This window comes from Mixophyes fleayi, chromosome 1 (assembly GCF_038048845.1).
Source record: "Mixophyes fleayi isolate aMixFle1 chromosome 1, aMixFle1.hap1, whole genome shotgun sequence".
In the NCBI taxonomy this organism is placed as follows: domain Eukaryota; kingdom Metazoa; phylum Chordata; class Amphibia; order Anura; family Limnodynastidae; genus Mixophyes; species Mixophyes fleayi.
The window spans coordinates 336442924-336467643 of record NC_134402.1 but is presented as its reverse complement, the minus strand read 5'-3'; the positions used below and the strand labels follow the sequence as shown (position 1 = coordinate 336467643).

General features: G+C 40.7%; 1 protein-coding gene across 1 annotated transcript in view; it reads right to left on the bottom strand.

Moving 5' to 3' along the window:
- SFI1 (SFI1 centrin binding protein) overlaps positions 1-17907 on the bottom strand; it is a 55210-nt gene extending 37303 nt beyond the window's left edge. The window contains exons 1-9 of the mRNA XM_075215249.1: positions 17793-17907; positions 17446-17595; positions 14853-14924; positions 13745-13855; positions 11447-11541; positions 4732-4849; positions 4526-4628; positions 3653-3809; positions 1150-1311 (exon numbers count right to left, since the gene is read on the bottom strand). Coding sequence (XP_075071350.1) covers positions 1150-1311; positions 3653-3809; positions 4526-4628; positions 4732-4849; positions 11447-11541; positions 13745-13855; positions 14853-14924; positions 17446-17595; positions 17793-17812 — 988 coding nt within the window. The 5' untranslated portion in view covers positions 17813-17907. The remainder of the gene's footprint in view (positions 1-1149; positions 1312-3652; positions 3810-4525; positions 4629-4731; positions 4850-11446; positions 11542-13744; positions 13856-14852; positions 14925-17445; positions 17596-17792) is intronic.
- Between the last annotated feature and the right edge of the window lie 6813 nt (positions 17908-24720).

The following is a 24720-nucleotide window of genomic DNA, read 5'->3' as shown; positions in this document are numbered from 1 at the left end:
AAGGAAGGCACACCAAACACACAGACTAAATTATAAATCTAGCTGAGTAAACAGAGAGAGATGAGAGAGAGAAAGAAATGTATGGAAGAACAGATATAAAAAACAAGTAATCAACTGATCTTTATATAAAAGTTGAATTTGTAATAGTTAAACACCACAAAGTATTTAAGCTAGTAGAAGATTATAATGTAAATCCTACTAGCCCAGTTATTAAAACATTAGATAAGTGTTTAATTAAAGGTGATACTTAGCCCATAGGCCACAAAAGGGGAGAAATCCAACAGCAGTCCTGTGCTTTCTCCCTCAGCTCTGTTCACTCTCCCGGGCTTGTCTTGGCGCCAGAAGCCTGGGAAAGACCATCTCTCTCTCTGGAAGGAGGGGGGGAACTCTATGCTCTAGCTCCCCCCTCTCCAAATTGCTGATGCAAAAATAAAAAGTTTTCTGGAAACGTGGCAGAGTAGTGGAGACAGATGGTCTCCGCAGTGAAGATACCCGACACCCCTCTCCTCTGTATGAGGGGGGGAATCTTGGTATGGCCCCCTTTCACTCCTCTCCCTTCAGCCGAGTGAGCGATTCCAAGATGGCCACCGGCGTTCTCAGAATCCGACAACCGGCGCTCTATGCCTGTAATGGCAGCGCCGGTTATCGGGGAGGCTGGAGGAGTGCAGCGGTCCCTGAGACCGCTTGTCACTCCTCAATCAGGCACCCTTCTCTTCTCCTCCAGTCCCTGTCAGTGAGAACCGCTGGCTCTCATCTGACAGGGGAATGCCTGCGCTGCCCTGCTGTGAGTGTGTTCTCTATAGTAGAACACACTCCAGCGCTGCCACCTGTGAAAAAGGTAAAAAATCAAATAAAAGAAATTTTTTTAAAATTTACACTAAGTACTAAAAACACTGCCCCAACTCCAGGGCACCTAAAAAAAACTGGAAGAGGCAGGGGGATTGTAGAGGGGAGGGGTCTGTCAGCAGTACTAAAGTTTAACTAGTTAGGTGCCAACTCCCAAGCTCCCCTCCACAACCCATGGTAAGCAGTGTCCCCCAGACCGGTCGAAAGCGGTATTAATATTTTCCATACATATACACACATATATTAATACATTATATAACTCCCTTTATCATACAAAGATGAAGAACAATGCAGAAAAGATACAATTCTTCCAACGAGTAAAAGCTCTTTGAACAACACATCGATGTGCCAGAGATTCACAGCGCTCCAGCACTGCTTGCATGCCCCTGACTTTCTCCAAGACATGGAACCACACCGTTAAATATCTCTGGGTGAGATTTTCATGATAGAAGCACAGAGCCAATGCTGCAAAACAGATATATAATTACAATATTGACATCAAAACACCTTTCTCCATGGGATTGAATTACGAACAAATCTGAGGGCTTTACAAAAAGGTTTTTTTTTGGTTGAGATTTCTGTTCTATAAACTATACAGCAGATAAAGTGGATGATTGCATTACTTGCAAAACCACACCTGTGAAAACTATCTGGCAAAATAAAAAACCTAGCAAAATTACAGAATTTCTAGTTAATAGTAGAAAGTATACAATTAAACATTTTATAACATGTTACAGTTATAATGTAGTATACAATTTAGAGTATGAATGTGGCTTGTTTTATGCAGACCGCACTTCGCCACCCCTGAAAATCTGCTTGGATAAACATTTAAACATAAAAAAAAAAAGATGGACAAACATTCTGTATCCTCTCATTTCAGCAAGGTACACAACTGTTCTGTGAAATATTTAAAAAAACTTAAATAAACAAATAGTCACATAAGACTTGCTAACAGTGAGATGCAACGGATTTATAAATTAAAAACATTGCATCCCTCAGGTCTTAATCTAGACTCTAAATTAAATGTTTATAATTTAATCATTTTGAAAATTTCCTAATATAACGTTTATTACCCAAATATGTACAATTCATTAGATGGTCATATTACATATTATTGATTGCACATAAATGATGTATCTACAATGGATTTATATACATTGATAATATGTGTGATAATTACTGGATTGTGTATGAATTGCTGTGTTCACTGTATTGCTATATTAATGTATGTACAATGTAATATATACTTAATATGTGCTATTGGTTCTCCCTTGACAGCTTTTGCATACGGTGATCTCAGCCGTGGGAGTGACCACTTGCCAGATTATCTAAGATCATTTGTCGTAATATAGGGACCTTGATGGCTTTCACATGTAGATGTGGTGAGATGTAATGTGTGCTCGTCATCTCAGCCATGCGCAAGTGTTAATGACAGCAGATAAAGAAATAATATTGTCTTTTATATATAATTAGGTTATTATAATTAATTTACTATTATATGTTAAATTAATACCATGTGATATAATTGTAAATGAATAATCAGCGCTGTTATAAACACCTGGGGGTAATTGTATCAAGCTGAGAGTTTTCCGGCGGGTTTGAAAAACCAAATCAGATTCTAGCTAGAATCTGATTGGTTGCTATAGGCAACATCGCCACTTTTCAAACTCGCCGGAAAACTCTCAGCTTGATACATTTACCCCCTGGAGTTTTAGCCCTTCCCCACACAGCTTGAGAAAGATTCAGTGCAATCTAAACTAGTTGACTGCTTGCAGGGTTTCTGTGATTAGGCTATGGGGCATATTCAATTCATTTGTATTTCCGCGGCATTAAAACTATTACCGCTATTACGGTAATAGTAAACTGGATTTCAGCTCGCGGCTCAGGGAGTTGTGAGATGAAATCCAGCGAGAAAACTACCGTAATAACGGTATTTTCGCACACTATTGCGCGCGCCGCAAGATCTTTGGCTATAACGCCAAGAATTGAATATGCCCCAATGTATCAGAGGAGCTGTCTCTGACTTCATTCCAGTGAGCTATCCTGGGCTCCCATCTAGATCCTGTGGAATGTAAATGTGTTTTTGGTCACTTTGAATTCGGTGGAGGCCAGTTCATAAAATTGTTTGCTGGATAATTTTAACAAGAATTATTATTTAATTTGGTGCAAGTGTTTATTTTTGCAGTTTTATAAATAAATATCAAAACATTAAGCACTAGTTCCCTTTTTCTTTTTGTTCTCTATGGGACATCATTTGAAGAAGCGAATGTTACCAGCTACAGACAGTTGATTATAAACATCTCGTGACGGACCCCCTAACTCTTAGGACAAGTGTACTGTTAAAGAAGAAAAACGCTCCCTATGGCTTCAAATATAACACATGTTGAGAATATCCCCCATAACCGTGAGTGCTGTGAAGGGATATCTCTTGCACTTATATGTATCTGAATATTTGATCAATACATGTGCATTACAAAAGAAGATTTGTAACTCTCTTTTCTTTCTTGATGCTATACATGTTTCTCTACATGCTGTTTAGTGTTGGTATTATATTATTTGTGTAGGGGCACTATTAGATCATTATAGCTGCACTCCTTTGAATGCCGAATTTAAATCATTACCTATTTTATAGAAAATGGTACCAATCAGCTTTTATATTTCTTGTAACTCAACTTAATTATGGTCAGCATTGGATTTTACTGGGTTTTTGTTCTCCTGCACCGTTATGTTACACATTAGGGGAATGAGAAGAGAAGTGTAAATTCAGGACACAATTGTCAGGCACACGTACAAGAAACGCTCTTACCATGCTGCTGCCTCTTCTGCCGCCGATAATGCCAATAAAGCAGCCAGGATCTCATAGCAGCCTGCAGCTTGCAGCGATGGTGATGCGTTAACGCTGTTCTCTCTCTCAGCTTCTCTTCCTCACAGTGAAGGTATAACGCTCTCCACTGAAGCCACGCCTATAAGTGGCACATCACAAACATGGAGGATGGGGAAAGGTGCAATAGAAGCGGCACAAGGGTTTAAAAGAACAGTACAGAATATATGCAATGTTGGATTATGATGAAAAGCCTAGAAATTAATCATTTAGTTTACATCACACTACATACTGGCCCTTTTAGGAACCAAGCACTTACAAGTGTAAAATATCGGTCCTTAAACACATTGGCAGATCTGAACTAGGGGGTATATTTACTAAACTGCGGGTTGGAAAAAGTGGAGATGTTGCCTATGGCAACCAGTCAGATTCTAGCTCTCATTTTATAGAATGTACTAAATAAATGACAACTGGAATCTGATTGGTTGCTATAGGCAACATCTCCACTTTTTCAAACCCGCAGTTTAGTAAATCTAGCCCTAGGAGTACAGAGCCAGTAATGAATTTGAGATTATCCAGATGAATGTATAAGTAGGATAATGTGACCTGTTGCGATATTTGGTGGATTTGCCAGGGATATTGGCGTGTGATATCAGCTGGATGAATGTCAGGACGTAGAAGCAATTCACCTTAATAATACTCACAAACAGTGGTTTAAATGGAAATTTAGTGGTGGCAGTATGTAAAATGTAAGTGAATAGAATATAAAAGTTACACAATGCAGGCAGTAGGAGAAATGGCGGTATAGCATACCACTGATCACAATAAAAAAAAAAAAAGCATATGTGAAATACATACCCTCATCTGAAGGCTCACAGCCCAGTGATTTAAAGCCAGTGTCTCCATCTCATGGATTCTCTGTCTGCGTTGCATTTGGCCCACCCACATGCGCCAAGAGTTACTGGAACACAATATATACATGTTTTATCCGCTTCTTTACTATGAAGATTGTGTAACAAGTCTCGACAAGAACAGTTCACATCTGCAACCTATTGTGCACTCACCACATGTCTCTGTAATCCCTGAACTCCAGCGCTTCAGAGAGCATGTGATGTTTCGTCCTGCGGATATTCACATAAATAACCCAGCGATGCCATGCAAGACTTACGATGTGCTTCTGAGCTGTAGGCAGAATATGCACAAGTAGAAATGTAACCAAGTGTAAAAGTTATAGCCCCAATTCAACAACATGGATTTTTACATACTGAGAAGATACACGTTAACTAATGGTCATGTCCTATCCTTAAGAGACAGGGCACTTCTCAAGATAAAAGTAGGCTCACCAGTCCTCCACTGTCCTGCAGGGAAGCACCAGTTTAAATATGGCAAAAAGGGACACAAGAGGAACCAACAACCTTTCAGTATGCAAAAAGCTAAAGCAAACTGGACAAGGCAAAAAAAGAAAAAGAAATAAATACCAAAAGTCATTGGAAACTAGACAGACATTCACCCTAAGAACGTAGAACAGTACTAAAAATCCTGTGGTTGTAACAGAGTCAGGGAGCAGCAGAAGCTGTATTCATTCAGGCCTGGAAAATCTGACCTCATGACTGAAAGAGCAGATTTGGCCATAGTTACATAGGCAGGTCTCATGGTCATATAGACACAAGACCGACTGGAACGGAGGTGGGTGTCCCTATATTCAACAATGAAATATGAAAGAAAAAACACAAATTCCAGAACAGAGTCTCAGGTGAAAAAACAAGGGACCGGCTACTGCTAAACTACATAACGGAGCCTAATTTGGCCGCCGTAAGACAAAAAAGAATGAAGGAATAGTCAAACAATGGAAAGAGCCTCCATAAAATAGCAGAGACTGTACCAAACCACAAAGGGACCCAAAAGGCATGTCCAATGGACTACACATCCAAATAATAATAATGATGATGAATATGAAACTATTTCTAAAGCAAGCCTCCATATAAAGGACCCTTATGTCTACACAGATATCTATTAATATGAGAGTGATGGCCGCTACTGACCATTATAAAAGTAAAATGGCTGCTGCTGAATGGGCAGGTCATTGACTAGAGTGCCTGTGCGCACCTCATTGGGCATGTACATGTGCACACTCTGGATGTCCCTCACCAGAAGTCTCTGGACATTGTACGGTCAAAGATATAAACAAGAGAGCTGACCATAAACGAACAGCTGACGCCAACAAGCAGACCAGCCAGAGAGGTCTGTGAAAGGGATAGGTCTGGGCTGAGAGGTCAGATGGGAGGATAAACAATCTGAAGGAGGTCAGAGAGGAATAATTCCATTAACATCATAACCTTTATTATGTATGCATTAAAAAAATGTATTGTATTGATCATCATGCTCATTAAAAACCAGCAAAATGATTTAAACGTGTGGTGGATTCTGTTGGACATCATCTAAACCAACCAGAATTTTATATTTGTACGTTGAGTGTTATTTATATGCTGTGTATGAATTAATTTATCCAATGCCTCTTCCACATATTTATTTATTCTCAAATTTGGCATTGATTGATAACAATTATATCAATTTTGTGCCTATTATTTTTCCACTCAGGATATTTCTGTGATTGCAGTCCCACTACTCGTTACTTATATATTTAGAATCAGTCACTGTACATTCACCCTCATGTTCTGTGTTTCAGCGATCTATGCTGACGGTACTTGCCGATTCCAATTTATCTTTACACAGTGGGGAGGGTAGCGGCTTAGTGCTCCTATAACCACACTTAATTCCCTGTATCTCCACTTAATTGCAAATTAAACTATATATGCTTTGTACATGTCTGACAGATAGTAATACTATCCTGTATGGTAATCAATGATTGTATTTATCAATAGCAGGCTTACTCTAGTTCATAACCTGTTGGTTATATTGGTGTATCTGTCAAAGGTTAATTGTTTAGTCCTTCTACTTGTATCCAGGAGTCACTTCACCTCATAGGTTCTAAATAGATCCAACAGACCACATGTCTGAACTATATTACGTGTGGTTTCTACACTACCATGAAGTAGGAGGAAGATGTTCCTATGCTTCCCCCTTTCCTTCCCTGAGCTGCGAGCTGAAATCCAGCGAGAGATTACCGTATTAACGGTATTAGTTTTTCAGCGCTCAAACTAGCGGACAATTGAATACCCCCCCTAAGTGTCAGTATATTTAGTGTACCATAGAACACTCCAATAACATGGCTATACTTTCATAGCAGTGAGTCTGTTTTGACTGAGGGGATCCATGAAAAGCCACAAGGATGCACAAAGTCAGTACTGAAATCTTCTCTATCGCAGAGGGTCAAGGAGTTAGTGCTCTGGGTGATTGTGGGCGGTTTCACCTTTCTAGAAAGAACCATGGGACCCAGAGTGCATTAAATTTAGATTTCTTATCATGGAGATAATGTTATTATTTTCCATGCATACAATATGCTAGAAGTACTGAGCTGAAATGAGTTTCTTCTTGTTTTCAGTTTTTAGCAAGTAAAGATATTTTTTTTCTGTCCGCCGAGATATGTGATAACAATTTCTGGGTTTGATTGCTTACATCCCGTGATGGACGGAAAAGTAAAAAGACCCATCGGTACGGTTTGCTCTGTCTCCGAGTTAACAGTGGAGTACACATTATCCCAAAAGTGAAGGATACGTGATCAGGTCCACCATATATGATTAAGTACACCTCAGTAGCCAAAGTTCCTCCAACAGTTCGGAATAGTAGTAGAGAACATTTTAGATTATTAGGGATATAAGAATACCTGCAATAAACCTTATACCTTAAACTAGTGCCGATACTATCCTTTACTTCCTGCCAACCGGATAAATCGGGAGGAGGTCCCCCCCCTCTCTCATGACGATCCCAAGAGTCTAAGGTGATACTGATTAATAAATTGTAAAGTGCAGAGATCACAATTTTACAAACAGGGGATTTTAGGCAAATATTATCAAATGGAGTTAGATCTCTGAAGGGTATCTGCTGGGGAGGGGTTGGTGGGAGAGACATTTGAAAATGTAACTTGGAATAACTAAAATAAAAAACAAAAAATCCATAGGTCTAAATGAGGAAAATATTTGCTGGATATTATGTAGTGATTCCAAATTTTTGTACAGTGAGATCATTAAGACTCTTATCACTGCTTGCATCCATAGTTTGAAGGGAGGGAACAATAGATTGTAGAAGATATCTTAACTGCAGATATACAAGAGTCCCATTTATATATAAACACAATTTAAGAGAGAGGAAAATGAGTTGAGGAGGCTCTTGCATTTTGGTAATCCCAATATAGAAAATTTCAATATACAGAGAGGCAATGATATTATGGGGTGCAAACGTGGCAACAATTTGGCTTAGATGTGAAGCTAGATAATAAAACACATCAGGGAACCATCTGTTCCTCTGTTCCTTGTTTTTCTTTTTTTTAGTACAGATAAGGAGGTTCTTGGAGGTTTATTATTCCGTAAAAGTTAAGAAAGGGTGACTGAACCTCCGGGATAACTGTATTTGAAACTCCAGCAGGCAGGGTTTGGAACAGATATAACCGTTTTAGAATGACTGGCTACATTTCTCTGTCTCTGATTAACTATTATTAGCAGTCCAGTTTTCATTTACCATCTACCTGAGCCCTTTCCCTGATGTGCTAGTGCTGGGACTCTTTTCCCCTACTGACCTATCCTCAGTGAAGCACCTTTCTTTTTTCTCTTCCCTCCTGCCACTGACTGCAAACAGTTCCGACAGCTCAAGGGCATTCGCTAAACTGTACTCTTCTTTCCCCACTAGAGGGAGCTCTTGTTCCAATTTTTTCCAATCAGCCCACTGTACTTATAATAATACCAACCGAGCAATGTGGGTTCACAGCAACCCTACAAGCTACTTGTACACACACACACATTAGTCTTACATGATACTATTCAAACACTGAAATCAAAAGCCTGCTTACAGACTTCTACGCCAACCTGAGGCAGGCCATTCTCACTATTATTGCTTATCAATAATAAAGGCAAGTTTTTGCTTTTTACTGTACTCAACATTTCATCTTGTGGAACTTACTTTTATATTGCTACCACATGAGTTACATATGATATCTGATATACGATTTTCCTAAACATGCTATAACACTTCCTTTCCATCATCCAGACCTGGGATCACCAGAGGTGCGCTACATCTGCTAAGGTCTTGTGACCACTTAAATGTGCTGTAACCTCTGTAATCCTGTGTATAGACCACCTGCTCCAGGAGCATTGCCTGTCAAAGAGTTTGGACCTTTTTTTTTTTTTTTAAATATTTTTATTATTGTATAAAACGGAACACAGTATATAGTGATACAATGTATTAATATTGAATAAATATTTAATTCAATGGGGTGAATTAAATTTCCCCCAAAGTACCGCCGCGTTAAACGCATTACCGTTATTACGGTAATATTAACCGGGCTCTCTGCTCGCAGCTCCCAAAAGGCCGGCGTTACAACTACCGTAATAACAGTATTTACGCGCACTATCACCGTAATAACGGTAATAGTGCGCAGGCCGCGCTACTTTTTCAAGTAACGCGGCCAATTGAATTCCCCCCAACTGTTAAGCGTCAGATTGAACATAAAAGAATTGAGTATTAACACATTATCTTCCAAGATATTAATAAATAATTGTGTGTGTGTTTGTGTGATTATAACACACAAACACACACCTTAGAACTCAAAATAACGTGTTAATACTAAATTCATAAAAATACTAATAATAAAACATAATCCACCAATTGCAAGTTACAAAACCCACTTCACTAGTCCTAGCCCTTAGTGCTGAGAAAGCGTTTGACACAGTGAACTGGAGCTTAATGATGCAGACTTTAGCCCATATAGGACTTTGCAACATTTTCCTCCTTCGCATATTGGCGCTGTCTCTATCAATGGCTTACAATCCTTTAAAATATAGAACAGTACTAGGCAGAGTTATCCCGCTACCACCACTTATTTTCTCCCTTGTCATAGAAATTGTGGCGGATAAAAATTAGGACCAATACGGATTCAGCTGGCGTCCGCATAGCGCGCAATGAATTCAAAACTGCACTCAGCTGGTGACATCACTTCCAAACCTGCTTCAGGATATACAGATGCCATCTCTCAGATACCTCAGGATACAGCTAACTAAGCGATATGACCAACTATTCTCTGCCAATTTCCCACCACTGCTCGACAGCATCACAAATGAGATTTGATTAAATGGCATCCAATGTCCATCTCTTGGCTAGTGAGGGTGGCAACCATTCAAATTAATGTCCTCCCCTAGCTCCTATACTTATTTCAAACTCTACCAGTCAGATGTCTACACTCTTCTCTGGCTTACACAGATTAACCTCTAAATGTCTATGGGGCAGGAAACAACTGTGGGCGAGGACCATATCTCTATACATTATGGTAGGAGGTCTTGGTGTGCCTATCTTTAATATATACTACCAGGCAGCCCATCTCTCTTACAGCATTCAAATGCACGCTCTACCAGGAATCAAGTTATAGGTGGACATGGAATCAGACATACTCCAAATGGTTACAAACGCCTCCTATTTATTGCTTCCAAAAACCTTATTCTCTTCTCATGTGATTTATGGGATCAGGTGACGTTATCACATCATAGTCCCTCTACGGAATAACCTATAAAATCCACCTGGCATGACCCAGTCTGCCTTTTCGATAGGGGTTCATGAAAGCTTCAGGATTCCTCAAGGAGATAGCCCCATGAAGTCATTAATCAGAATTTGCAGATCTGTAGATTGCCTCTCACTAGTAAACATTTTCATTAATATCTACAGATACGACAAGCGCCCTGACTGGTATGGCACCACATGCTCGGTCCTAGAGGCCTTGTGCCAGCTCCATTCAACAGCTAAGAGACATTCATCGACATCGCACAAAGTGTATCTGATTTGAGAGGGGAATATAATATTATATATATCAGGACAGGCTTTGTTTATGCTGCAGGAACTCAAACTGCAATCCTGCTACAGAGTAACAAACTCTCCTGCACTCCGATTAATCGGATGCTAGAAGTATACTAGTGGGCTGATACTGAGGAGCCACAGAAGTACAAATGGTGGCAGGCGTTCAGACTGCCTCTTTGCTGAAAAGTATAGGAGGAGAGATTGAGAGAAAACCGGAGAGGAGGGTTTGAGAGAAACCCAGCACATGCTGCTTAGGGCAGAAGCAATGGTATAGCGTCAGGCTCACAAAGCTACCGCTTCAAAGCCTAAAAGCAGAAGTAGCCCTAAGTAACAAGTACCCAGCTCACCAGCACTAATGTCTAAGAAAACGTGGAAGTTACTTTGGAATGACCAACTCAGCTGCAGTGTTCACAGCTTGGAGCACAACAAGTGAGACAGAATATGTCCTTCAATTGACATTATGTTTGTTAGGACAAGAACAATCTGTTGTAAAGACAAGAATACAAATTATTTACCAGATCCAAAGCTTCATGAACAAAAAAAAATAAAAAAAATATTCCTGGAACATGTTGTGTTTGCCTTAAGGGTAGAAGAGACAGTAGGTATCAGGGTGTCAGACATAGGAATAACAGTGGTTCAACCTGATCTTTAATAATAATAAATACACATACAAATGATGTTTTCCTGTTGGAAATGAGGGTTAAGTACAGGGAGATGGAACCTACTTTTTCTTGGGAAGCCTGAGTGTAGCACATTACCATATTAGTTAGTCTGCTCCCTCAGATGGCTGAAGTAGAAATCAACTTTGTGCAAAATCCTCACCATGACTTTCTGCAGCCTGATACTTCTGTCTGGTCTTGTGCTGTGTCTGCACAAAGCTCCTCCACGCCTGGAAACACATCTTGTACACAGTATACCTGGAGGGTTCACAGTAGGTAACTGTAAATTAGTACACTTTATAAAGCACCATCATTACCTATGATGAGGTGGTAAACAAAAATAACAATTGTAGAACAACCAAGATAACACATGCAGAGCAGTCGCGGAAGTGGCATCTAGATTTCTGCCTTTGTTAGATTCCAGTCAATGTTCATTTATGAACTAAGGAGTCAGGAGTGTACAAAGGGTAATTGAATTTGTATAGAGAAAACTGGTATGCTTGTATTAGTAACTAGCCCAAAGACGGGGGAGAGGGGCTCTCAGCAGACGGGCACAGGTGAGACTGCCCTGATAGCCACCCCCTTGATCAACCACTGCCAAAAGATAGACAAACTGAAGAAGTTTTTGTAGCTCTAAAGGTACATAACAAACAAGTCATTGAGAAACTTTGTCAATGTGTTGAATCTTAGATGTTAACCTTTTAACTTTTCTCTTTTTTTTTTTTATTCTTATTAAGTGACTAAAGGGGCAGGGAGGGGAACTAAAGTACTATTCTCCACATCTGCATCCTATGTGAATACCTTTCTTTTTTGTGAACTGGCCCAAAGTGATGATAGACAAGCACCACCCTCCTTAGCAATGTGGTATTAGTTATTTCAGGTATATTACTCAGTATTACACAAGCTTTGATACTTTGGTATGTCTATTAAATAATGAGACTGATTAAATAACACCTTTATTTATTGGTATTACAAATGTAATGTTTGTCCCCTTCAATAAACTCCCCATTTGCACTAATACATCGCTGTAGTCTTGTTTTCCACTGGTTGAAGGCATGGAGCAAATCAATTTCCGTCACTTGTTTCAACATATCTGCCGTTTTCTTCTTTACAGCATCAACTGACTCAAAATGTGCCCCTTTAAGCACTGATTTAACTTTTGGGAAATTATAAAAATTGCACGTTGCTAAATCGGGCAAATATGGAGGATGTTCAAGTGTAGTAATGTGTTTGTCGGTCAAAAACTGCTTCACAGAAAGTACTGTGTGAGCAGGCGCATTGTCCTGGTGAAGAAATAAACCATTTTTCCACAGTTGTGGCCGTTTCTTTCTGACTCTTTCTCTCAGCTTTTGCAAAACTTCCTTATAATAATGCTGATTAACTGTTGTGCCTTCTGGAACCCATTCTTCCAAAATGACACCCTTGATATCGAAAAAAACAATGAGCATTGCTTTGAATTTTGACTTGCTTTGACAAGCTTTTTTCATTCTTGGTGATGACGGTGTTTTCCAGTGCATTGACTGTCTTTTGGTTTCAGGATCGTACTGGAAGATCCAGGTCTCAACACAAGTGATTACTTTATGAAACAGGTTTGGATCTGTGTCAAGTTGCTGTAGAACGTCAACACAACATTCCTTGCAACGTTCTTTATGCTCTGGTGCGAGAACCTTTGGGACCATCTTTGCACAAACTTTCGTCATGTTAAGATCCTCCCACAAAATTTTCCATACGGTGTCTTTGTCAATGTTCATGGATTCAGCTATCATTCGAACACTGAGTCAGCTGTCTTTTTGAACAATCTGACTGATTTTTTTCTACATTTTCTTCGGTTCTTGAAGAGCAAGGTCGTCCAGGGCGCTCATCATCTTCAACATTCTCACATCCCTCGCTAAATCTTTTGTTCCACTCAAACAGACGCACACGGGACAGGCAGTCATTCCCATAGGCCGTAGTAAGCATTTGAAAACATTCTGTTGGTGTTTTGTGCAATTTTACTACAAATTTCAAATTGACATGTTGTTCAACTTTTAAACTTAGCATTTTTTCGGCACTCTACAGAAAATGCAACCAAACTAAATGGCGACTCAAAATCAACTGAACGTCATAGAGTGTTGCAGCTTATCATGCAGGTTCAAACAGGTTCAAGGTTTCTACATATGCGGTTATAACCGGTTCTGACTGCTTTGTTTACTAGATGGAATCACAGTCTCGTTATTTAATAGACATACCTCGTACTGTATATAAAAATGAGAAGATGAGTCTCTACTTGCTTATTGAAGTAAAATAACTTTTAGACAGATTTTATGTGGGAGTCTAGTATTCTGGTATAGAAAACAGCATAAGTAAAGAGGTATTTTTTGCAGTAAAAAAAAGTGTGTGCATGGATCTGTGAAGAAACATTACATTTAATTCAGGAAACAGATGAAATCATACTGCCCCAATGTGGATCACTCCGTCTTACCTGTAATGGCAATCAGATCGGATAGTGAGCCTCCACTCTTTACATGATACCCACCACTCCTCCTTCCACTGGGCAAAGCAGGAACGCAGTATACGGTGGTAATAATGATGTCTAAAGAAACAGGAAACATCACATGTGTGACATACATCTCAACATTGTCCCAGATAATCAAATAACTACTAATATTTTAATAGACATATATATGCTATTACAGTCAAAAGAAAAATGAATGTAAATATACTGTACTTTGACACATGGAAGTCATCTGTCACAAGCCAAAAAAGATATTAGGAAAAAAATACAAGTACTGATACATATAATACAAGTCAGTCTATTATTGAAAGGGATCTTCAAACATTTGCTTTTTTTTCATACAATGATAAATCTTGAGATGTTTTTAATTACACTTTTTATGCAAGTAAATGCTACATAATACTTTTATCAGCGTACAATCCCTTAGATTGTACGCTTCTTTGAGCAGGGTATTCTCTCCTCCTGTCTTCACCACTGTTAACTCTGCTCTCCAGCTACTTAGCCCTCCTCCTTGAGGACCCTCTTCCCCCCGTCCCCTCTCCCTCCCTCCTCTCCCCTTGGGGGTCTATCTGTCATCCGTGCCTTCCCTCTTGGACTCCGTCGTTGGCGGACCTTCCCCTCTCCCCCGCCCTCTCTAGCTGTGCTTTGAGCTCACTGAGTTACTGTGCTTATTGTTTACTGTACTGTGCTGTCTCACCTCGTATTGTAATTTCGTTTGTCCCTGTACGGCGCTACAGACACCTAGTGGCGCCCTATAAATAAAAATTAATAATAACAATAATCAGCCATCTCAGGGCTTAGAGGTTCCCTGCATTGCTCCATAGTCACGTCTGACCCATTGTACTACCTGTTTGGAGTATGTATATTCTCCTCATGGTCATGGGAAAATGAGATTGTGAGCTCTGCTGGGGAAAGGACTAATGTGCCCGAATACATTATTTGCTTGTACAGCAAAACGTAATATGTTTGTGCTATATTAAAAGATATTAATTACTTATGGATGTGCTGTAATTACTCTTATATGAGCTGTATAGATTATTGCTATGTATTGGATATGAAATGAAATGTACTTTACCTTGCAGTGGACAGTAGAACCCTTCCAAATGTTTTCCTTATCCAGATATGCAGGAACTTTCTGGCCAGATGTCTGCAGGTAAATAACTGGTCTTATTCCAAGGCACTATTGATAACAGTGCCCTACTACATACTTCTATAAAAAACAACTGATCCCTGTCAAACTTATTCTGCCTCATACAAACATTTAAAATGAATTTCTAGGGACACAGATGCAGCTAAACCCAATTTATATACTACTATTCGGTGGATCTTCATGTACTATAATCCAGTGTAGTTTTACCCCTTAATAAAAGTTACAATTTGTGCATGTTTGTGCTGTCCTGGCTTTGTTCGAAATAATTTTTAGACCAAACTTAATGCATTTTAGATATTTTTCAGAAGATTATGCTATGCATTTGGTAGCAGATTGTATTAAACATATTTTTATTTTATGGGCAATAGACAGGAAAAAATGGGGGGGAAAAAAAAAAGCCCAATACGCTTTTTTTCAGAAATCTTCCTATAGTTCGTTTAACTCTCTAGAGTGTAAGCTTTCACGGGCAGGTTCTTCTCTACCTATTGTCCCATGTCTGTCTACTGTCTGACTCTCTTGAATATCCGGTCATGTCTTTAGCTGCACTGTGTGCGAGTCCCCATAGCATTACTCTGTCGTCTGTGCTACTTTTGTGTATTACCTCATCTATTTGTTACCTGCTTCTGTATCCGGCACTACAGAATCTGTGGCACCTTATAAATAATAATAATAATAATAATAATAATAATAATAATAATAATAAGCTCAACCCCAGGAAAAAAAGGATTTTTATATACACGATAAATCCGTTTCTCTGATTCCATCTAGAGAATACTGCTACTATGGGGTTTGTGAGAGTGGAGGTGGAGTTGGAACTTAACCGGTTAATTTTGTTAATGTATCAAAGCTGACAAACTTCTCCCCTTTGCAACCCCCTGTAGTCTCTTCAGTACAAGTATAAAGCCCCAAGGAAGGGGAATCAACCAACCAGAGACCAAACAGTATAAGGGAGGGAATGCAGTGCTTCCCAGTTGGAATCAGAGAAACGGATTTATAGTAAGTATAAAAATCCTCTTTTCGCAAGCTGAAATATTTATTTCCTTTGCAACATTGTAAAACTGGTGATTGAGGTCATGATTATTGCATGTATAAAATGATCCTAATAAAAATATTGTTTTCAAAAACATAAATAAATAACAGCTTTTTCTCTTTCATCCTTTCTGGGGGACACTGCTACCATGGGGACGTTCTAAAGCAGCGCCCTTAAGGGAGGGACTGCTCTGACAGCCCGGCAGGTAGAGCACTGCTGCCAAAAGCAGCGTCTTTGATGCAAATACGTTGAATTGATAAAATTTGGCAAAAGTATGGACCAAGGACCAAGTGGCTGTCCTGCACAACTGGTCAGCTGAGGCCCCATTTCATCCAGCCCACGACACCACCACTGAACGGGTAGAATGGGCTACAATACGATCTGGCACAGGTCGGTTAGCACTGACATAAGCCTGCTTAATAGTAAAAGTAAGCCACCTAGCAATCGATTGCTTAGAGGCCGACCATCCTCATTTAGTGAAGTCAAACAAAATAAATAATGAATCCGTGTGGCGAATCTGATGTCATCCTGACAATTTTAGAGCCCTGACCACATCCACAAACTCCATGGAACCTGTCCCTGAAAACTGTGGGCCACCTGTGAATACATTCTGGCTCTCACTGTCTGAATAAGTATGCTCTGTATAGCTAACAGAGCACACTGATGCAAAAAAAGAAAGTTAAAAGAAAGTAGAAAAAATAAAGAATTTCTTCCTGTCATTAAAGTAAGCCCAATTCTCTTGGGCACTTAACTAAGACTGAAGAGGCTACATGGGGTTGCAGAGGGATGTTTGTCCGCTTTGATACATTAACAAAGTTAACCTTTTAAGTGCCAACTCCACCTCCACTCTCACAAACCCCATGGCAGCAGTGTCCCCCAGATAGGATGAAAGAGAAATTACCCTCGAGTATGGAGATACCAGATATATATAATGATACAATGTATTTGCTTTGGTTTATTTTTTTAAACCAGTATTCCCTTTTTACTATCTGATTTTTTAATCAACATTTCTTTCTGTTTTTGATGCAAATACTCCCCATTAATGAATGAGCTTTTAATGCCCAAAACACAAATACTTTGATTCACTTATCCCTGAAAAGGAAACACATTCATAAAATATCTTGTTCAACTCTTCAGTTAAATTAATACCTTAGGTAATAAAAACAAATCTTTGATCGATCATAATCGTTTCTATTAATTCAATGTGCTCCCTCTTTATTATATATTTATTGTTTACCACCAAGTATTCTCCCTGTACAGAAGAGTAAAGTGTGCTATTTTCATTATAACAGTCACCTCTTTAGAACACCAGTTAGTATGTGTTTTAAGCAAACGCTATAAAGAGGTGCCGTTATAAAAGCATGCTAACCAGACTGAATAGTAGCATACGCTCTCTGCAAGTAGAGAATAGAAAAATAAATATATACAACTGTAAATATAAAACACTCAAGACTGCCGAGACCAAAAGTAACCGTGATCTCATCTAACCTGATGCGCAGTTCTTTCAACCTCCCCCCTCTGTTCCAGGTGTAGGACACACGGTACTGCACAGGTCGCCGCAAGTTCCCGGGGCCTCTGAGGGCAGCAGCTGGACCCCTCCGGTGATGTTTGGCAGTATCAGGTTTATGTGCATTCTGCCTGAATAAAACAAAACACACTGTCTGTTAATGTCTGCACACCTTCTGGATACCCCCACAGACGTACAAGCAGAGAGATCGCAAAGTGGGAGATTCTATTCCTACATCTGCATCACATAATTATCTGACTTGTGTATTAAGTACACACATAACTACCGCAACGTTCTAGAGCGTTCCCCGATATATTAATAATATTACCCTCTGTGTGAACGTTCCATCTGTCACTTCTCCACTGCAAGTTCCGGTCACTCCGCACACTCCAACATCCGCGCTGCTGTTCCCGCTCGTCGTTATAGTAACATGACGCCTGAAACTGCACCAAAACGTTTTACAGCGCCATCTACTGACAAAGACATGGAAAGACAAGTGGGTCACTGAAGAAACACTAGCGTGAAAATAAAGTATAAAAGGTGGAAGAATTATGAACTGCGTTATGGGAGCTGCTAACACCTCTATTAAAAACTGATATTAGAATGGTGTGAGTTTGAACTGTTCGAAGTTGTCAGCATGGATCCAGGAAACCACTGAAATTCTCCCAAACTCTGGAAGCCTCTGACATTAAACCTAAACAATGTATTTTATGTGCTTGAGTATGTCATTATAGGCAATAGCAGGGAGCATTACAGTTGGACAGAATCCCCCATCTAGACCAGTCTTACTAGTATATAATATCCACCTAAGATCCAGATAATATTAGTACAATAGCAATTATGTGTTTTTAGAAATACTTCTACATTGTACAGTTGATGCTTTCTTGTATACCCCTTAACAGCAGTAATAGTAATGTCACGTTTTACAGGGACGTCATTTACTAGTACCTGTATTTTGCATAGTCGCTGTTATGAAACGTCATTTTTTTTAATAGTCGCAATTATACTTTAGTCGGCCATGTCAGCTTCAGAGTCTTCAAGTCGGGCATATTACTGTCGGGGTTTCAATCATCGTTAAAAGGTACCCAACCCCTTTATTTGATAGCTTAAATTAAAAAGAATTATATATACTCAAAACATGCGATTATGTCACTTTGTAGCAGTTAGCATTGTGAATTTGCAAAAATAGTCATTCTGATTTAATACAGAGTAAATGTTCCCTTGGATGTGTGCAGTACTGTCATAATTCATTGTAAAGTGTAATAACAACCCCTGGAAACAAATGCGTGGAACCAGGAGGGGGTTGAGGGGTAAGCAGAAATGTTAATAAGGGGATGTATGAGGTGGAGAGGGATACAGCTCTGTTCTTACAAACAACTTGCAGCTCTAATGCACGTAAAGGAGACTTACTACAGCCTACCATAAATAAAAGGGAGTGATCGGGGTGGGGAAGGGGTGTGGGGCCGTAGCGATTATACAGTGTGGGCGTGCCAAACTCGAGTGCACACAGCCACGACTAACGGCCATGTAAGTAACCTTCCAATTCGCTGTGACAGGATGGCCCTCCTATGCCATCCTGTCTGTTGTGTTGCTGGGGACTGGTTGGGCTTGCCTTGCTACCATTCCCTTTCTTCCTCCCAAATGCGACCTCTAACCTTAATAGGAGGGGCTTAAACTGCTACCACCGCTGGACTAGCGGCATCCAGAACCGCGTTCCTCTGTATAACTCGCTGCTAGTGTACCCCCGTGCTGGTACCCCTGACCTCTTGCCTTCAGATCAGGGTTGCTGTGGATGGTACCCCTGGCCTGTCACACTGGCCAGAGCTGCAGGTAGTGGGCAAAGCGGTGGTACTGGAAAGCTGGTGTCCAAACTCAGAACAGCCAGAGAACGAATTCGATTTGGTCTAATCTGTGATCACAGAAGTTACAGCAGGTTCTTGAAGCAAGGATGTTTTATTAGCTCAAACAGTCTTAATAAGAACAGTTAAACGCCAGTCTGTGGTACTAGCCTTCAAGAGTTATAGATGGAATGATACATTATGGAATGATACATCAAACAGTGCTTTGTTATACAGTTTTGGACACAGCCTTGCAGGGAGTAACACCATTCCCTGATCCTAGATGGTTCCGCAACGTCTGAGTTATTTTTAGTTTCAGGATGCAATATGTTCCTCATAAATGGCTTTAAATGCAATGCAAAGTTAACATTTACACTAATCTGTTATATCCTAAAACTTGCTGGTTGCATTACTCGGCAAGCATTTGAGATGCTGGATGAAAAGCCAAACAGAAAGGCAGCAGTCCCCTGCTGTGTACACAAGCTAAACAGACATGTTGACCACTGAGATGAAAAGGTCTAATTAACATGAGATTACCTGCCTTCAGACAGTCACAGAAAACAAAACCACATTTCCTCTCCTGTCCCTATCTCAGCAATAAATATATTTTCTTCACACTCAATTGCATTAGAAATCAATGAATGGATATGAAAATAAATACATTTATACTCCCAGCACAGGGACTTAGCCTTTTCTGGCGCTGTGCGCCGGTTATTAACCGGTTCCACAGCGCCCATATATTAAATATTTACATTTAAATTAATAAATATACCCTCTAATACATCTTTAATCCTTTAGTGCTGAGGTTTAACCCATTCAATGTTCCCCTGGCCACACCTGGCATCTCTTGCTCGAGCTCTGGGGCGAGCCTTAAGTTAGCCGGCGGGATGTAATGCCGGCTCTATAAAGTGTAAAAAAATAGAGTTTAAAAAAATAAATGCGGGGGGTCCCCCTTCTAATGCCATTAACCCTAGTGCTGCCCGGCTAGTTCTGGTTGAGGTGAAAAAAAACTGGGGTCCCCCCAAGTTTAGCAACCAGTAGTAGGCCAACTAGCGTGGGTGGGTGGCACTATAGCAGGGGGACATGCGGCAGGGGTCCCCCTGCCATAATGCAAACCAATTCCAGGCTGTTCAGCACGGGGCATGATTTCCTTGGGAGTGGGATCTACAAAAAAATTGTGTGGACCCCCCCTCTAGGAAGACCAGCCCCATGCTGCAAGCACTAGTGCTCTTCCTACATCCATGTGGAGGAGGGTGTAGGGTAATAAAGTGAGTGTAATGTATGTATAAGTTAAAAACACCATATTAGTTTGTGGAATTACAAGTTCCAGCCAGCCCAGAATACCATTAACAGTCTATTTTTTACACACATTAAAGAGCTGGCAGGTCAGGCTCAGAATACATGACCTAATGAATCAGGCCCCTTGTGTTTGCAAATATTTCCAAGTATGCATTTAAAGCTGCAGTTTTGTAATGAAATCATTTGCAAATGCAACTAAAGTATATTTCATTTTACCCACTTTAGTAACCTTTTCTGCTGGATCTTTGCGCACCAAGATTTAGATGTATGTTCTGTGCATCTGCTAGATGGCAAGGTTTCTGTCCGGAAATGTGGCAATACCAGGTAAACCAGTTACTGGATTGCTGTCAGCACATTGCTCTATAGAAGATTGTGGTAAAGCAGCTGGAGTATTTTTCCAATTCAAGGAAAATCCACATTGACAACAACATTAAGTTCCCATGGTTAACACATGCTCAAGCAGTTAAAATGAGACAATGTATTTGGATTTTATTAGACTCATGGGTCAGTTCAACTGACATTGTCTGACAAACAAACTCAAACTTGTTCTCAAACTTGTCTTCAGACCTTATCACCATTGCATATTCTATGAATACCCTCGGAGGAAAAATGGTGGATTAATCATTGACAGTTTGATACATTCACCTGTGCTCCTGGGAGATATTTGCTTGTTCCCAGACCTACCACAGGCTTTCTATCTGAATCAACTTAGGCTTAATCAATGTAATCATAGCGAGCATTTAACATACACAAGTGCGGTTGGGGCATTATTTCCAGTTAGACATAAATCTAGCTAGAAAGTGCAACTTTTTGCTGCAGGTGGACACATTTTTCTAGTTCACCTCTAAATTGCTGTGTAAAAGTAATGCTGCCCAGTGGTCACAACCAAGACACACATGCTTCTTGTCCAAGTTTGGTTCTGCACTTCCTGTTTCTGCATTATTTGCTGATGTCTGGATTGCATCATACAAATCTGCTGGGTTCTGGCTGTGTTCATATTGGACTCCTGATATCTGGTAACAAGATTCAAGACTGGTTATGTTTGACCCCTGGCTTTTGTCTACTGGTCTGCTTCTACAAGCTATTCACATATAGCTCAACTCAGAATCCCCAGACACAGACTGTGGTAACCTTCCTTTGCTTTCAAAGAGGAGCTTGGCAGTGATTAATGGACTCTGGGTTAATTTGCATCAGTATGGTTTCAAGAGACATTGTGCATTATTTTACCTTGCCTAAATATTGTATAATCTGCTCTAGTATAACTTCAAGAGACATTGCTTCAATAGAACACAAAAATGGGCTTTGCAGTGATTCCTGGGGGTAAATATATCAATCTCCGGTTTTGTCAACTCGCAGGAGTTCGGCGAGATGACAGCTAAAATTTAAAGTGGCGCTGCCTTGTAAAGGGAAGTTTCCCTTTACAAGGCAGCGCCGCTTTAAATTTACCCCCTGGACTCTGGGTTAATTTGCATCAGTATTGCTTCAAGTGACATTGTGCATTTTCTTGCCTTGCCTAAAGACTGTATAATCTGCTTCTGTATAATTTCAAGATATAATGTTTATTATCTTGCTTTGTCCAGACTGAATATCAGTTCCAGTATTATTTCAAGAGATATTGTTTATTTCAGTGACCAACAAAACACTGTAACTCCTGCATTTCATTGTGCCAATTATTAATTCCTCTATTACCTCAGTGTATATGTTTTTCCTGTTTGCTTTGATTCTGCAATAAACTCTATAATGTATTTCACTACAACACAACCTCATTATTCCTGTGCATACTGAACAAGGTGTGCTGGTATGCTAATCTGTTTTATTGCCCTTTTTTCCTCCCCCCCCCAAAAAAGTAAAGTAAATAGAATATGATTTTTCACACACACATTATATATGTTATATGGATCCCTTGCGGATATATATTATTTTCATGATTCCTTATGGGGCTGGTATCTCTATTGATGACATATGTCATGTGATTAGTTCTACTGGTTACAAATATGTATAGTTTTCTCGAAACATGGATTATGAAGAGTATTGTTTTGATGTATTTTCCCTTGTTTGCCATTAGAAGGACCACAGATGTTAGCCTTTGTGTCTACAAAGGAATTCTCAGTCTTCTAGCATCTGTGGGACTGTGCACTGTCACTCACCGGACCGTGAGTGCCTCTTCCCGGACATTTAGGAACCATGGCCGTCCTCCATCCTGAGGGTCTGCGCATGCGCAGCCCTTTCCTATACTTCAGTGTATGTCCCTTTAACTCAATTGGCAGATCAGGCAACACTCCCTATATTAAGCACCTGTGGTCAACACCACGTTGCCTGATCTTGGAGTCTCATTCCCCATGAGTCTCTGAAGGTGTTCCTATGTTTCCTCGTGTATTCAGCGCTGCTGATTCCTGTGGTTTCCAAACCACTTCTACCTCTGTGGTTTCCAAACCACTTCTACCTCTGTGGTTTCCAAACCACTTCTACTACTGTGGTTTCCATACCACTTCTACCATCAACTGTATCATCGTGACTGTTGGCTGATCCCTATCCGCTGCCTCCGTGCACTACAGTCTTCTATACCACTTCAACGCTATCATATTCCATTGTGACTGTTTGCTGATTCCTATCCGCTGCCTCCGTGCACTACAGTCTTCTATACCACTTCAACGCTATCATATTCCATTGTGACTGTTTGCTGATTCCTACCCGCTGCCTCCGTGCACTACAGCCTTCTCTCCACATCCACTCACCTGTTCATCATCAAGTCTGTGAGCTGATTCCTATCCGCTGCCTCCGTGCACTACAGTCTCCAGCTTGCAACTCGTCTGTGTTCATCATCGTGACTGTTAGCTGATTCCTATCCGCTGCCTCCGTGCACTACAGTCTCCAGCTTGTAACTCGTCTGTGTTCATCATCGTGACTGTTAGCTGATTCCTATCCGCTGCCTCCATGCACTACAGTCTCCAGCTTGCAACTCGCCTGTGTTCACCATCGTGACTGTTAGCTGATTCCTATCCGCTGCTCCTGTGCACCTCAGCCTCATCTCATCTCTCCCGTGTTTCCTCGAGACTGCTGCTATTATTACCATCTGCTTCTCTTCGTGATCAACAGCTCCTGGTCTACTCTGCTCTCCCGTGTTCCATCGCTATTGGTACCTGTTGGTTGCTACTGGTTACCTCCGTGTGTCCGCAGAGCCCTGCTGCTGCTGTCAGCGCTATCGTCCACCCGCTGCTGATCCGCTCTCCACGCCTTCCTGTGTCCTGCTGGTCTCTACCCTCCTGTCAGCATTGGATTCGTATCTCATCAGCTACTCCTCTGCTAGATCATCTCCATTCTCCTGGGTCCTCCATGAGTCCAGTTCCACGTTCTACTGATTCCTGTGGATTCGTGTCCCTGTTGGTCTACTTACCTGTGCGCTGCACCTACTAGACTCTTCCTCCAGGGACTTCTCATCCTGCCGGCCTCCTGCCGCTCAGGTATCGCTGCACTCCTATCTGACTGCCTACTTCTAAACCACGGTATGCATACTTCTCATTGACTGTGCTGGTGTATTGCATACCTTGCTGGACTGTGTTGGTTCTCCTCTGGAGTCTGCTATCCGCTGAGTCTATTGCCATCATTGACTGTGTTATCTTGTGCTGGATTACTTCAAGAGACTTTCTATATTTGCAGACCTGTTCAGTCATTTATATATATTGTGCATATTATTGTGGATCGTGTTTAAGGTGCCCGTGTACATCCTGTGTTGCAGTCTCTCCCCGTGCACCTCCTCACATATATATTCAGTGGTACAACTTGCTGAAGGCAGACCACTGATCCCTGTTTCCTGTATCACCTGTTCCAGTATCCTCTCACATAGCAGTGGTACAACTTGCTATCGCAGACCACTGACTACCCGGATACCTCCACTTGGATTCCATTCCTTCACTCAGACAGCGGTACAACTTGCTCTCCGCAGACCGCTGACTCTCATCACCTCCTCGTTGCTGTTGGACATTCCTCCTCACTATAGCAGTGGTACAACTTGCTATCGCAGACCACTGACTACCTTCACGTGTCCTTGTCCATACAGTTCCTCGTGTATTAATACCTCCATATTACCAGTGCTGCTAGTCATAGACTTTCCTGAGCATC